This window comes from Pelodiscus sinensis, chromosome 3 (genome assembly GCF_049634645.1).
Source record: "Pelodiscus sinensis isolate JC-2024 chromosome 3, ASM4963464v1, whole genome shotgun sequence".
Classification (NCBI taxonomy): domain Eukaryota; kingdom Metazoa; phylum Chordata; order Testudines; family Trionychidae; genus Pelodiscus; species Pelodiscus sinensis.
In genome coordinates, this window is record NC_134713.1 from 5,200,249 (window position 1) to 5,214,333 (window position 14,085).

Genomic DNA, 14,085 nt, shown 5'->3' on the forward strand with positions numbered 1-14,085 from the left:
CCCTCCTACCCCGGGTGCGCTCCTGCCCCCCCCCCCGCCCCAGTCCCCCTCCTACTCCGGGTGCGCTCCTGCCCCCCCCCCCGCCCCAGCCCCCCTCCTACCCCGGGTGCGCTCCTGCCCCCCCCCCCGCCCCAGTCCCCCTCCTACTCCGGGTGCGCTCCTGCCCCCCCCCGCCCCAGTTCCTCTCCTACTCCGGGTGCGCTCCTGCCCCCCCCCCGCCCCAGTTCCTCTCCTACCCCGGGTGCGCTCCTGCCACCCCCCCTCCTACCATGGGGGGCTCCTGCCTGGGGCCGCCCCCTGCACGGGGAGGCGTGCGCGCTCCCTCCGCTGGGCGGCTCCCCAGCACCCGGAGGAGGAGGCGGCGGCGGCAGAGAGGGGCGCGCGCTCGCCACCCCGAGGCCCCGGCTGCCGCACTCACCTCAGCGCCCGCCCGGCCCCTCCGGCCTCGCGTCTCCCCCCAGGAGCGAGGGCGGGGGCGGCCGCCGCGCGAGGAGGCGCCGAAGGCAAAGGCCGCGCCCCCCCCAGCCAGACCCCAACGGCAGCCCCGCCCCCTCCAACGGCAGCCTCCCGCCGGCCCCGCCTCCCGCTTCATCCCGCCCCGCCCCGGGGAGCAGCGAATCAGAAGCAGCCGGCTAGTTGCTAGGTAGAAGAGCTGCCCCCCCCCGAGGCCCGGCCCTGATTGGCTGCTCCTCCCGGCGCGCAAGGAACCGTTGCCATGGCGAACGGCGTCGACGCGCCAGGAGCGGGGGAGACCGGCCCGTGAGGGGGCGGGGTGTTGCTGAGGGGTCGCGGCTGCGGGTGCAGGAGGCCAGGTGAGAGCGTGGGGGAGGGGCGTATCCGCCGCCAGGGGGCGCCGTTGCCACGGGAGACGATGGGGGGGGGGGAGATATTGCCCCATGGCCGCAGGGGCGTATCGGCTGCTCGCGGGTATCGATTCCCGGGGCGGGGTGGGGGGGCTGGGTTGCCAGCTGGGGGGCCCGGCCCTCACAGGGCACGGGGGGGGGGGGGGGTGCTGGGTGTAGACGCAGAGCGGGCAGGGGACACTGGGAACTCCTGATGATGGAGGCACTTGCGTGGGGGGCACAAGGGGCTGTGGAAGGGACCCCCCAGCCTTGCTCAGTCCCAGCTGAGACGGTGCAGGACCAAACCCCACGATGGGTCTGTAATTTAAAAGGCAGTAGGAGCTGGGGGACAAGCTGCTGGGCTCCTGCTGCCTTTTGAATTGCAGAGCCACAGTAGCCGGCTGTGTCTAGACTGGCCAGTTTTTCTGGAAAATCAGCCACTTTTCCAGAAGAACTTGCCAGCTGTCTACACTGGCCACTTGAATTTCCGCAAAAGCACTGACTTCCTACTGTGAGAAATCAGTGCTTCTTGCGGAAATACTATGCTGCTCCCGTTCAGGCAAAAGTCCCTTATGCGCAAAACTTTTGCACAAAAGGGCCAGGGGAGACAGCTGAGATTTGTTTTGCGCAAAAAAGCCCCGGTTGCGAAAATGGCGATCTGGGCTTTTTTGCGGAAAAGCGCGTCTACATTGGCATGGACGCTTTTCCGCAAAAAATGCTTTTGCAGAAAAGGGTCCGTGCCAATCTAGACGCTCTGTTCTGAAAATGCTTTTAACGGAAAACTTTTCCGTTAAAAGCATTTCCGGAAAATCATGCCAGTCTAGACGTAGCCACTGTGTCTACATTGGCATGATTTTGCGCAAAAGCCCATGCTTTTGCGCAAAAACATGCTGCCTGTCTACACTGGCCCCGAGTTCTTGTGCAGGAACTCTGACGTTCTATTGTGTGAAATCAGTGCTTCTTGCGCAAGAACTATGATGCTCCCGCTCAGGAATAAGCCCTCTTGCGCAACTGTTCTTGCGCAAGAGGCCAGTGTAGACAGGCAACATGAATTTCTTGCGCAAGAAAGCTCAATGGCTAAAATGGCCAGTGGAGCTTTCTTGTGCAAGAGAGCGTCTACACTGGCACAGATGCTTTTGCGCAAAAGCACATCTCTTGCGCAAAAGCACATGCCACTGTAGACGCTCTCTTGCGCATATACTTTAACGCAAAAACTCTTGCGTTAAAAGTATTTGCGCAAAATCTTGCCAATGTAGACGTAGCCAGTGGGTTTTGGTCCCACATCCAGCACGAATAGGGACGGAGTGGGTTGGTTGCTTATCGACTAATCGAGTAGTTGATAAAAATTCTATCGAATACTCTTAGTTAAATACTCTTAACATCCCTAGCCAGTAGCAGGTCCATCTGGAACACTCCGGTTTTTGCTCAGTGTGGCTGGCACAACGTTGAGGTCTGGCAGCTTGGCTCTTGTGGCTGTATCCTGGACTTGGTTTCCAGAAAACTTCCATTTGGACTCCCCTTTATTACAGTGAAACTTGAGTCCTGCTCAGAAATACCTTAACCATTCATTATGTGAAAGATCATTTCCATGGGGAAGCACTGGAGATGACCATCGCTCTAGGGGTGGAGAACTGGGGATATCAATGCCTTGGGGAGAGTATGAGTGCCTGGAATGCGAGGGCCTCAACTTCACAGAGTCCTGAAAGTTGTCGATGCCATAGGGTAATTGTTGGCAGATGGGGCACTTAGTGGAATGCAGCACTTGCATGGAGAAGCAGCAGCATTGTATTTTTTTTGCTGCTAGTCCACTCACAACTGCTTTTTACATATCTCCTTCCCATCATCTCCCTTTGCTTCAGAGGGGTAGCCAAGTTAGTCTGTAACTGAAAAAACTTAAACAAATAGTTTTGCAGCCTCTTAAAATCTAACAAAACATGTAGATGGTAGTCTTTAAGGTGCTGCAAGACTATTTGTTGTTTTTTAAGTTTTTCCATCATCTCTCTGTTTCCAAATTATTTTTCCCCGGATATGTCCTCTTGCAGTTTCTCATGCTGAATCTCATACACTTTATTCCTTTTGATCTATACACGCTAATTTCACTGGTTCACCTATCTATTACTATGGTTTGTAACACTTTCACATATACTATCTTCTCTGGATTTAATTAACTACTGTTTACTCCCAGCATGGTCATTTGCAAGTAGCTCTCCTCTCTTCCTTTCTAAACCTCTGAGTTTGGTTAGTTCAATTAAATGTATTTCCAGGTGAAAGTCACTATTACGCCATCATGTGGATTATGGTCATTAGATTATTTCTGTGTAAAATCTTTTTTTAAACCTCAGGGCACATGAGTCTGATGAGCCAGGAAAGCTTATTCCCATAGTGGACAAAAACTATTAATAAAATAGTGCATTTGAAAGACTTACTCTGACTATGGTTTATGGAAGGCCCTGGAATGGTATTCCAAGGGGTTAAGTCTAGATTAACCCAGCTAAAGGAAATGAGTTTAATGCCTTTTGTTAATATGATACGATCATACACTGCATTGAAGAAAGATTAATGCTATCAAATTATTTTTTAAACAATGGGCTTGACCCAGCTCTTACTGAAATAAAAGGTCTATTTATTTATCTTTAATGGGAGTTGGATGAGAGGGACTGAAATCTTTCTGCTGTAATAAACAACTCGAGTTGCCAGTAGTGCAGAACTGTATCATAAGGCAACCAGTAAAATCATGTTATATGACACTAGGATTTGGCTGCTTGATTCTTATCTCTAGCAGAGCATATTTCCCTTATAATTTATGTTACCCCTGGCAACACATAATTATACTTAGTATTTTATGGTCCATTTAACTTTCAGAGAACAGTACAAAAATTCCTTAACTGACCGAATTGTGAAAGAACCATTGCAAGAGATAATCACCCGTGGGCTAGTGCTGGTCAGCTTGTGGGGGAAGGGAATGTTGCCTAGTCAAAAAGAGAAGTCTTGATGATCTAGGAAGAACCAAAGAAGAGAGTTGATAAAGGTACAACTACTCAGTAAATGCCTAGGGGACAATAAGAGTAACACTCAGCCTTCAGGCATCTCCTTGCAGCAGGTAGGGTTGCCAGATGGTCTCCCAAAAAATACCGGACACTCGGTATTTTTTGGTCGAGCAAAAAAACCAACAACAACGGAAAAAAACGTGCGCTAAGCGGCGATCGCAACCCCGCCTCCCAGCTGGGACTCCCAGGCTGGGAGGTGGGGCGGCCACCATCAGCGCTGGAAGCCCATGATTGCACAGAAGCCTGGTGGGGGAGTGTCTTTGACTCCCAGCCACTCCCCCCGCCCTCGCCAGGCTTCTGCCATGACCAGAGGCACCCAGCGGCGATTGCGGCCCACCTCCAAACTGGGACTCCCAGCTGGGAGGCAGGGCTGCGAACGCCGCCAGGAGCCTGTGATTGTGCAGAAGAGGGTTGGGGGGGTAGGAGGCGTTGGGTGCCAGAGGCAGGCTCTGGCCAGGAGTCACTTGGGTGGCTCCCAGACAACAGCCCATCAGGTTCTTCAGCCAGGCTCCCTGCCCTCCATGCCCCTGCATCGGCTACGGGGGCCACGTGTGGCTGTGAACACTGTGAGCCGGGAGGGGGAGAGGCATGTGCTCTGTCTGATCTGCAAACAATGCCACAGTCCCAACTGTGCCTCAACAGTTTTTCTTCATATAAAAGCTAGGATCTGTTAGGGAGCAGAAAGCAGGGCAGTTTCCGGAGACTCCACCCCAGAGGACTCTTCCTCATACTTCAACTTCAGCCCGAGATGATAGGACTGGTGGCCATGGCAGTCCCACGGGGCCAGCCGTTAGCATTCTGTCATTGGCCCAAGGGAGTCTAACACCAGTTGTGCTTGGTGGATCCCCTCAAGCTTTCGTGTGGCCTGCCAGAGGTCCCTGGACATGCAACTGAGAATCACTGACCTTGAGCATCCATCTTTTCCTCCCATCTCACTGTATCTGGGGGCAGGATACAGTAGAGCAGCAGGGCCCCATATGGAGGGTACCACCTGACTTTGTTGCTAACATGTTTTTTCTGTTTTTAGCCCTGCTGATTTAATACACAAGTACAGCAGTGGAAAAGTGTTCAATTGCCTGTATAGGCAGATGGTCCAAATTAACAGATTTCAGGTAGATCCTTCCCAGGATATATCACATGTTGTTCTAGAGGGTGAAATCCTTGTCAGGTTTATAGCATGTGGAAATGTTCCAGTAAGAAGAGGTGGATGAGGCTTTTTTTTAAACTGACAAAAGCATCCAAAGCACAGGATTTGTTGGTGATGGCGGACTTCAAGTATCGAGATATCTGTTGGGAAAATTACACAGCAGGGCACAAATTATGCATTAAGTTCTTGATAGGGAGGACTAGCTGAGAACCTGAGAGTGGAAGACAGCTTGGGTAAAAGTGATCTTGCAATTATAGAGTTCATGATTCTAAGAAATGGTAGAAGGGAGAACAGCAAAATAAAGACAATGGATTTTAAGAAGGCAGACTTTAGTAAATTCAGAGATTTGGTAGCTAAGGTTCCATAGGAAGCAAGAGTAAGGGGAGAAACAATTGAAGACAGTTGGCAGTTTTTCAGAGAGACATTATTAAGGGTGCAAGAGCAAACTATTCCACTGCATAGGAAAGATAGGAAGTGTGGCAAGAGGCCACCTTGGCTTAAACAGGAGATCTTAAACGATTTAAAAATAAAAAAGGGGAAACTAGGTCAAAGTACAAAGGATGAATATAAAAAAATAACAAGTATGTAGGTGCAAAATTAGAAAGGCAAAGGCCCCAAATGAGCTCAATCTAGCTAGAGACATAAAGGGTAACAAGTAAACGTTCTACAAATATATTAGGAGGAAGACCAAGGAAGGGTAGGCCTATTGCTCAATGAAGAGAGAAAAACAATAACAGAAAATGTGGAAATATCAGAGGCGCTTAACAACTTTTGTGTCAGTTTTTACCAAGAGGTTGTGGCAATTGATTGCCGAATATAGTGAATGCCAGGGAAAAATCAGCAGAAGTTAAAATAGGAAAATAACAAGTTAAAAATTACTTAGAAAAGTTAAATGTCTTCAGGTCACCAGGACCTGATGAAATGCATCTTAGAATACTCAGGGAGCTGACAGAGGAGGTATCTGATCCTTTAGCTACCATCTTTGAAAAGTCATGGAAGTTGGGAGAGATACCAGCAGACTGGAAAAGGGCATGTACAGTGCCCATCTATAAAAAGGGAAATATGGACAGCCCAGGTAACAACAAAGCAGTCAGCTTAATTTTTGTGCCAGGAAAGATGGAGCAATTAAGGAATTTCTGTTTCAGGAAAGATAATGGAGCAATTAAGGAATCCATCTGCAAACATCTGGAAGATAATAAGGTAATAAACAACAGTTAGCATGGATTTGTCTAGAACAAATGATGTCAAACCAGACTGGTAGCTTTCTTTGATAGGATAAAAAGCTTTGTAGATAAGGAGGAAGTGGTAGATGTGACATACCTAGACTTAAGTAAAGCATTTGATACAGTCGTGCATGACTGTGTGTTGTAAGCAAGATACAAGAAGTCATTCTTCCCCTCTACTCTGTGTTGATTAGGCCATAACTGGAATATCATGTCCAGTTCTGGGAACTACATTTCAGGAAAGATGTCAAGAAATTGGAGATGGGAAAAATTATTCTCCTTAACCTCTGATGACAGGACAAGAAGCAGTGGGCTGAAATTTCAGCATAGGAGGTTTAGATTGGACATTAGGAGAAACTTCATAATTGTCAGGGTGGTTAAGCACTGGAATAAATTGCCTAAGGAGGTTATGGAATCTCCATCATTTCATATTTAAGACAAACATCTGTCATGGATGATATAGATGGTGCTTGGTCCTGCTGAGAGTTCCCTTCCAGTGCTAGTATTCTATGAGTCCAACCTTCATGTTTTGAATCTCTCTAAAATCACATCTCTGAGGGGAAGCTGTGTTAATCTGTATCTGGTTGCATCTGACAAGTTGTTTTTACACACAAAAGTTTATGCCCAACTAATCTGTTAGTCTTTAAACTGCCATGGTCTCCTCATTGTTTCTAAAATGATGGAAGAACAGCAGAGTGGTATTGTTCTCCTGAGACTCAGGTACTAAACTTAGGCCCCCAGTTATTAGGTAAGGAATCTAATTCAATTGGGATGCTTGGAGGAAACCCAACGAGAAAGCAACTTTAGATATGTCTTCACTTGGGTTTAGAAAGGAGGGTTCTTTCTCTTGGGAGAGACTAATTCAAGGATTAGATAATTTGCTTGAGATCGTGTTGTAGAGGACATAAAGTGAGCAGTGCAGATCCATTGTTCTGACACCAAAACCAGACCAGAGGAGTCCGTTTTTTTTCTCTGATTTCAGAATAAAAGCTATTAATAGCGTGCAGTTTGATGCTGCCCAGTGCCTGCAGTTGAAGTAAAACCAGATAAATTACAACTTTCAGTCTGAATAAGGGTATGTCTACACTACAGCGCTAATTCGAACTAAGCTAATTCGAACTAACGGATCCAGACTAAAAAACTAGTTCGAATTAGCGTTTTGCTAATTCGAACTAGCATGTCCACACAGAGTGGACCCTGAACCAGAGTTAAGGCTGGCCGGAAGCAGTGCTGGCAGGGCATCAGATGAGGACTTAGAGGGTGGAGCTGCTGTCTCAGGCTAGCCGAGGGCTGTGCTTAAAGGGACCCGACCCCCACCCCGGACAGACAGTTCTCAGGGGTGCCCCGCTTGCAAAGCAGTCCTGGCTTGAAGTGCCCTGAGTGCCCACACTCGGCACATCACAGCACTCGGCCATCAGACCGGCTGCACTTGCCGCAGGCTGCCATCTGGGGAGAGGGGGCAATTGGGGGGCTGCAGGAGAGCTTCCACCCCCAGAAGCCCGCAGAGCCAGCCCAGTCCTCCCCATCGGGGGCTCGTACCCCATTCCTCCCTCACCTCCTTCCACTTACCCCTCCCTAGCCCCCCTTCCTGATGTACAAAATAAAGGACAATTGTGTTCCAAAATGGAATCTCTTTATTGAACAAAACTGGGGGAGACTGGGAAAAGGAGGTGGGAGAGGGGAAGAGAGAGGGTGGGAGGGGGAGGTCAACTACAACGATGAGGGGTTTGGAACAGGTCCCATATGAAGAGAGGCTAAAGGGACTGGGACTTTTCAGCTTAGAAAAGAGGAGACGGAGGGGGGATATGATAGAGGTCTATAAAAGCACGAGTGGGGTGGAGAGGGTGCATACTGAAAAGTTCTTCATTAGTTCCCATAATAGAAGGACTAGAGGACACCAAAGGAAAGGAATGGGTAGCAGGCTTCAAACTAATAACAGAAAGTTGTTCTTCACAAAGCAAAGAGTCAACCTGTGGAACTCCTTGCTGCAGGAGGCTGTGAAGACTAGAACTAGAACAGAGTTTAAAGAGAAGTGAGATAAAGTGATGGAGGTTGGGTCTATGGAGTGGTATTAGCCAGGGGGTAGGAGTGGTGTCTCTGCCCAAAGTTTGTGGAAAGCTGGAGAGGGATGGCACGAGACAAATGGCTTGGTCGCTGTCTTCGGTCCATCCCCTCCAGGGTCCCTAGGGTTGGCCGCTGTCGGCAGACAGGCTACTGGGCTAGATGGACATTTGGTCTGACCCAGTACGGCCATTGTAAGCTCAGGGCTCAGGGTCGGGGGTCTCAGTGGACCACCTTGATTTTCATGCACACCTGCTCCTGGGTGGCCAGTCTGGCAGCTCTCCTGCCCTAGACGGCCGCTTTCCTGTGCCTAGTGCGGAGATCGTGGACGAGGTCCACGATGTCTGCACTGGACCAGGTGGGTGCCCGCCTCTTGCGGTCCCGGGCAAGCTCCCGGGAGCCGCCAGCCTGGTCCCGGGAAGAGGGGCAGGGCTGGGGGGCATCGGGTGGCTGGCTTGAGCCGTGCCAGGTGCAGGGTCTGCTGGCTGGGTGCTGGCAGGCTTGCACCTGGCACGGGCACCTTAGCCAGCCCGTGCCCCTTTAAGGGGTCCGGGGCCGGGAGGGGGGCAATAGAGTTTCCCTGGTGTTGGCCAGAGTGGCCACCAGAGAAAGCTGGGGAGGGCTAGCCTCCCACTAGTTCGAATTAAGGGGCTACACACCCCTTAATTCGAACTAGTAAGTTCGAACTAGGCTTAGTCCTCGTACAATGAGGTTTACCTAGTTTGAATTAAGCACTCCGCTAGTTCGAATTAAGTTCGAACTAGCGGAGCACTAGTGTAGCGCCTATCAAAGTGAATTCGAACTAACGTTCGTTAGTTCGAATTAACTTTGTAGTGTAGACATACCCTAAGGGATGTTGGCAAATACAGCTATTGCAACAGCCCAAAGTAAAAAAAAATAAATAAAATGAAAAAAAAAAGTTGCTTATCAACTGCCTGTTCCATAACTTCTCTTCCTTTGGTTGAATGGCTGCATGCCATGAAGAATACCAGGGGAAGGATCACTTCAATATCTGGCTCTGTAGCCTGGTTCACTCACTGTGCAACACAGGTGGGGCGAGGTTCATGTGACTGCAGATTCTTTTCATGTAAAATTGGGGACATGAGCATTATGGGTTTTTGATAAGGTATAGTGCTAGCTTCTCCCTTTTGATGAGGGCTTCAGAACTCATGTTTACACAGGTATTTATGGAAGGGATCGTAATAGCAGCTGTTTAAGGAACAAGAACCCAGGTTTGAGATTATTTCTGGTTATGTTTTGATGCTTTAATACTAAGTTCTCTCATAAACAGAGGCATGACTGCCTGACCATGTTTATTTGTTTGTTGTTTGGTACTGAACCGCTTCACCAATCTGCAGAGTTATTGCAGGCACAGAGTTATTGTGTTGTCCATGGCCTGGATTCAACATAATTCCTGATCGGAAAGACCCTCTTGATTCATTTATTAGTAATAGCAGTAGTATTAGCAGCATGACAATATCACACAGCAGGGCTCCTCAACTTTAGAAGCATCGGGGGCCACAATGATACTCACAGCACATGCCAAGGGCCGCAACTTAAGTGTGGTTTCATATACATGCAAATATATATGCAAATAGCTTCTTTCACACTGATGGGCATGAACACAAAGATTAAAACAAGAATACACAACACATAGGCCCCATTTAAGTCAGTTCTGCTGATAATAAATACAGTATTTACCGGATTTCCACCCATATGGCAGCACTTTTAATGAGCAATGACAGTCCAGGAATTTACTAAAACGCATATCAACAGAAGACCATTCTGTTGACTCGCCATTGTGGCACGTGTTCCCAGTGGAGGCCATGTCCAAAGGATCCCCACCTGCAGGCTGTATGTTGAGCACCAAGTAAACCCAAACCACACCGCAGGCTAGAAACAAATGGGCCGTGGGCCTAAGGTTGCCAGGTGTCCAGCATTCTACCGGACAGTCCGGTATTTGCACTCTTTGTCCGGTAAAAAAGTCAGAGAATATGGGACATGTGCAATTCCGGTATATTCTGATTTTTCTGGCTGCGTACTGGATGGAAGCCTGGCGTGGGGGGGGGGGGGGGGGAGGAGAGCGTCTGGAAGGCGGGGCCACGATCGACACTAGGAGCCTGTGATTGCTTAAACCAAGGTAAATTCCCTACTACGCAGATAGCATAACTTCACCTCAGTGGACACTGCAGGTTACTTAACTGGCTGTCGGCCTTAATTTTTTGTCAGTTTCACAGTTCCAGGCGAGAACCTGAAATTGACAAAAAAGCTGGGTGAGTGAGAAATGTTAATTTTACTTTGCAGGTTTCAGATTTATAAGGAAGAGTTTTACTTGCCATGGAATTTCTATATTCCTTTTTGATGAAATTCATGGTTTTCACTAATATATTGCTTTAGCATATGCAATCAGCATCCCAAAAATAATGCTGATCTTTTATTGTAATTGTTGTAGCCTTGTCTGCAGAAGGATATCAGGGTAGCCTGCAACCTCGCATGCCTGATGGCATTTGCACCTCCCAAAAATATGGAAGGCCCCAAACTGCAAACCAAGATGAGCACATGGACACCTCTAAACCATCAGCTTATGAATGACAAGGTAAATACCATACAGCTGCCTCAGATATAGGCCAAATCCTGCTTCCCTAACTCATGTGAAGAAACTCTAATGCAAGTCAATCAAGAATTATTTAGCCCTATAGTTAGAAACCATCCTATTATTTAAAGGCCGATTTTTCTACTGTGAATGTGCCAAATCTTCAAGCCCTTTATTTCATGGGAGTTGTGCCTAAGTAAGGAATCAGTAACAACTTTAATTTCAAGACCTGAGGATTTAGTCCAGTCATATTAATTTAGGCTGTATTGTGTGTAAACTTTCAAAATGGAATTCCCTGTGTCTTTTCTTTATTTTCTTGCCACTTGCGTTACTTTAAAACTACAAATGTCTTTTCAGTTGTTTAAGGTGCTGGACAGATATGCTTAGGGACTGACGTCTTCATTTGAGCCACAGAACAAAGTACAGAGCAGGAGCAGTGTAAGTTTCACCAAATAGTCAGTGTCTCATCTTGGACCAAAGAGGCCTGTCTGCTGAGATTGCCACCAAGCATGCCAGATACGTTAGAAGTCTTAGGGAGGGGCTCATCTTACAAGTAAAAAGAAGTTTTTCCAAATTTCAAACCCTACAGACTATATCCGGGGCAGTGCAGCTGGGCTCACACACATATCCTCACCAGTAATATTCTTTCCTCAGAATTTAGTTAATTCCCTTGGTAACGTTCCGGAATCTAATATGTTTTCCCATATTTATGCTTTTTCTCTTCAGGAGAAAAAAATAGAAAAAAAAAATTATCTGACCACTAAAACCAACAGATATCACTCACAGTATACGCAAGGAGCAGCAGAGGGGCCGACAGCCTTGCTGTGCCCGTGGGTAAGGTGGGGAGGCAGCTCTGTGCTTCTGGAACGGGCAAGGCCTCAGGTGGAAGAGGCACGGCTGGGGGCTGTCAGCCTTCAGCGTCACACATAGCACTCAGGCTGCAATGTAAAGGATCTGGGGCTCTAGCCATTGCTTTGATAGCCCTGATAGCCCTTTTGACTCACTGGGTCCCGGGTTAACTGCACCCTTTGTTGGTGGGCCTGCACAGCAGATTTATCAAGAGAGAACGTGCAGTTTTTAAATGGTCGGCACTTTTAAAAGGGATCTGAATGAGAAGAATAAGGCCCTTCAAGTTCAGAGGGCCAGAGTAGAAAAAGTCCTGAGTGACTGCATCATAGGCATGTGGGACTGGAAGGAACCAAGGGTATGTCTACACTAGCCACCCTAGTTCGAACGAGGGTGGCTAATGCAGTCATTCGAACTTGCAAATGAAGCCCGGGATTAAAATATCCCGGGCTTTATTTGCATGTTCCCGGGCGCCGCCATTTTTAAATGCCCGGTAGTTCGAACTCCCTGCCCACGGCTACATGCGGCACGGGCTAGGTAGTTCGAATTAAAGCTCCTAATTCGAACTACTGTTACTCCTCCTGCAAAAATGATGGCGCCCAGGAAATTGCAGGAGGAGTAACGGTAGTTCGAATTAGGAGCTTTAATTTGAACTACCTAGCCCGTACCGTGTGTAGCCGCGGGCAGGGAGTTCAAACTACCGGGCATTTAAAAATGGCGGCACCTGGGAACATACAAATAAAGCCCGGGATATTTTAATCCCGGGCTTCATTTGCAAGTTCGAATGACTACATTAGCCACCCTAGTTTGAACTAGTGTGGCAGTGTAGACATACCCCAAGAGAGGTAAAATAGAAAGAGATTAGAGGAGACATAAGGTGTGCATAGGAGGGTGACTTAAAAGAGGAAGTGAGGGGCAGGAGATCAGAGTAAAGATTGAGCAGAGTCATGAAAGGCCTTGCAAGAGAACAAGAAGCTCAGACCTGATGTAGAAAAGGAAGAGAAGCCAGGGAACAATTACACTGATTTCTGGTAATTTGTTTCCAAGTGCCTGGAGTAAACAGACCTTCTTGGCAGAATTAACTCAGGTGTACTCATATGAGTTCTGAAAGCAAATACTGTATCTTTCTTTGATCAGAGGCCATTAACATTGCTTTCAACTATGACATAACACTCGGTTTCACTTGAATTTCTCCAAAACCAAAACTCAGATCCCTGACTATATATCACTGGCTTGTGGCAAATTTTTTCAAAGCTGAGCCAATAAAATGCTTACTAAAGGACCTCTTATTTTGCCAAGTGCCTTGTGCAAACAAAACAAAACACACAATAACTGTAAACATGCAAAGAAAAGAGATGTCAGTTTTTCACCCCTGCTGAGAGAGACAGAATTAGAGTTGACAATTGAACTGTACCAAATGTCAACACTCATATTGTCTCTCTCTGCAGGAGCCTTTCTTGCTGGCTGCCAAAACAACAACATGTTTGGAGTCTGCAATGATGAATTCTATTTTCCTCCTTGTGGTTAGTAACTGTTTGAACGTGCACTCATGAGTTGGGTGTCTGAGCGTTTCCTCTTTGATCCTTATGACAGAATAGCTACTGTAGTCCACGCTTCCCTGTGCACTCTCCTGAATGATGAAGGTAAAATTCTGGTGCTTTCAGTCTCTGCCCTAGTGGATAAATGCCCACATTGCAAAACCACCAATACATTTGGCACTAACTTGTCCCTCTGATGGGTGGTAGTCTCAGCAGAGGCTGTGAACAGCAATGAAGACTGAACTCCTTTCTTACCCCAAAAGGTGATCCCTCCAACTTATGACTGCACATTGGCAATGCCACATGCGGAACTATGAACTGCTTCTCTCCTGGCTGTAACTATTGACCAGACAAAGAGAGGTCTGCAGCATTATCTCTCTGGAGTTTCTCAGGAGCACTGTATTCATTAAAAAACCCCAAACGCTAACTAAATAAAGAGTACAAATGTCAAACCAACACTTTAAGGCCCTGATCATTGTGGATGGTATAGGTCAGTGGTCCCCAACGCGGTGCCCGCGGGCGCCATGGCGCCCGCCGGGGCATTTGTAGGCGCCCGCCGACAACCCGGGCTGGCCCCGGCGCACGGCGCATTGGAAGCGCAGGCTCCAGGCGCGCGACACTCACCGGCACCTGGTGCGCGGCGCTCGGGCGGCCCCAGCCCCGCGGCACATGCGGGCGCGCGGCGCCGGTGCCGGCCCCAGGCACGCAGCTCGGGCGGCGGCGCCAGCCCCGGGCCCATGGCACAAGGGGCTCGGGTGGCCCCGGCCTTGGCGTGCCCCCGGGCGCCC

At 48.5% G+C, this 14,085-nt stretch overlaps 2 protein-coding genes across 9 annotated transcripts in view; one reads left to right on the forward strand and one right to left on the reverse strand.

Moving 5' to 3' along the window:
- FZD3 (frizzled class receptor 3) overlaps nt 1-577 on the reverse strand; it is an 85,429-nt gene extending 84,852 nt beyond the window's left edge. For 2 of the 4 annotated variants that reach the window (XM_075923276.1, XM_075923271.1), the window contains exon 1: nt 419-575. The gene's annotated coding sequence lies outside the window, so the exon portion shown is untranslated. The other 2 variants (XM_075923277.1, XM_075923272.1) reach the window with 2 other exon arrangements.
- Nucleotides 578-663: 86 nt separating this feature from the next.
- FBXO16 (F-box protein 16) overlaps nt 664-14,085 on the forward strand; it is a 52,937-nt gene continuing 39,515 nt past the window's right edge. Inside the window, exons 1-4 of one of the 5 annotated variants that reach the window (XM_075923283.1) lie at nt 760-812; nt 6,182-6,236; nt 10,773-10,916; nt 13,208-13,282. In XM_075923283.1, the coding sequence (XP_075779398.1) occupies nt 10,821-10,916; nt 13,208-13,282 (171 nt within the window). In that variant the 5' untranslated portion in view covers nt 760-812; nt 6,182-6,236; nt 10,773-10,820. Of the gene's footprint in view, nt 813-4,914; nt 5,002-6,181; nt 6,237-10,772; nt 10,917-13,207; nt 13,283-14,085 lie in introns of those variants that run through there. The other 4 variants (XM_075923278.1, XM_075923281.1, XM_075923279.1 and 1 more) reach the window with 4 other exon arrangements.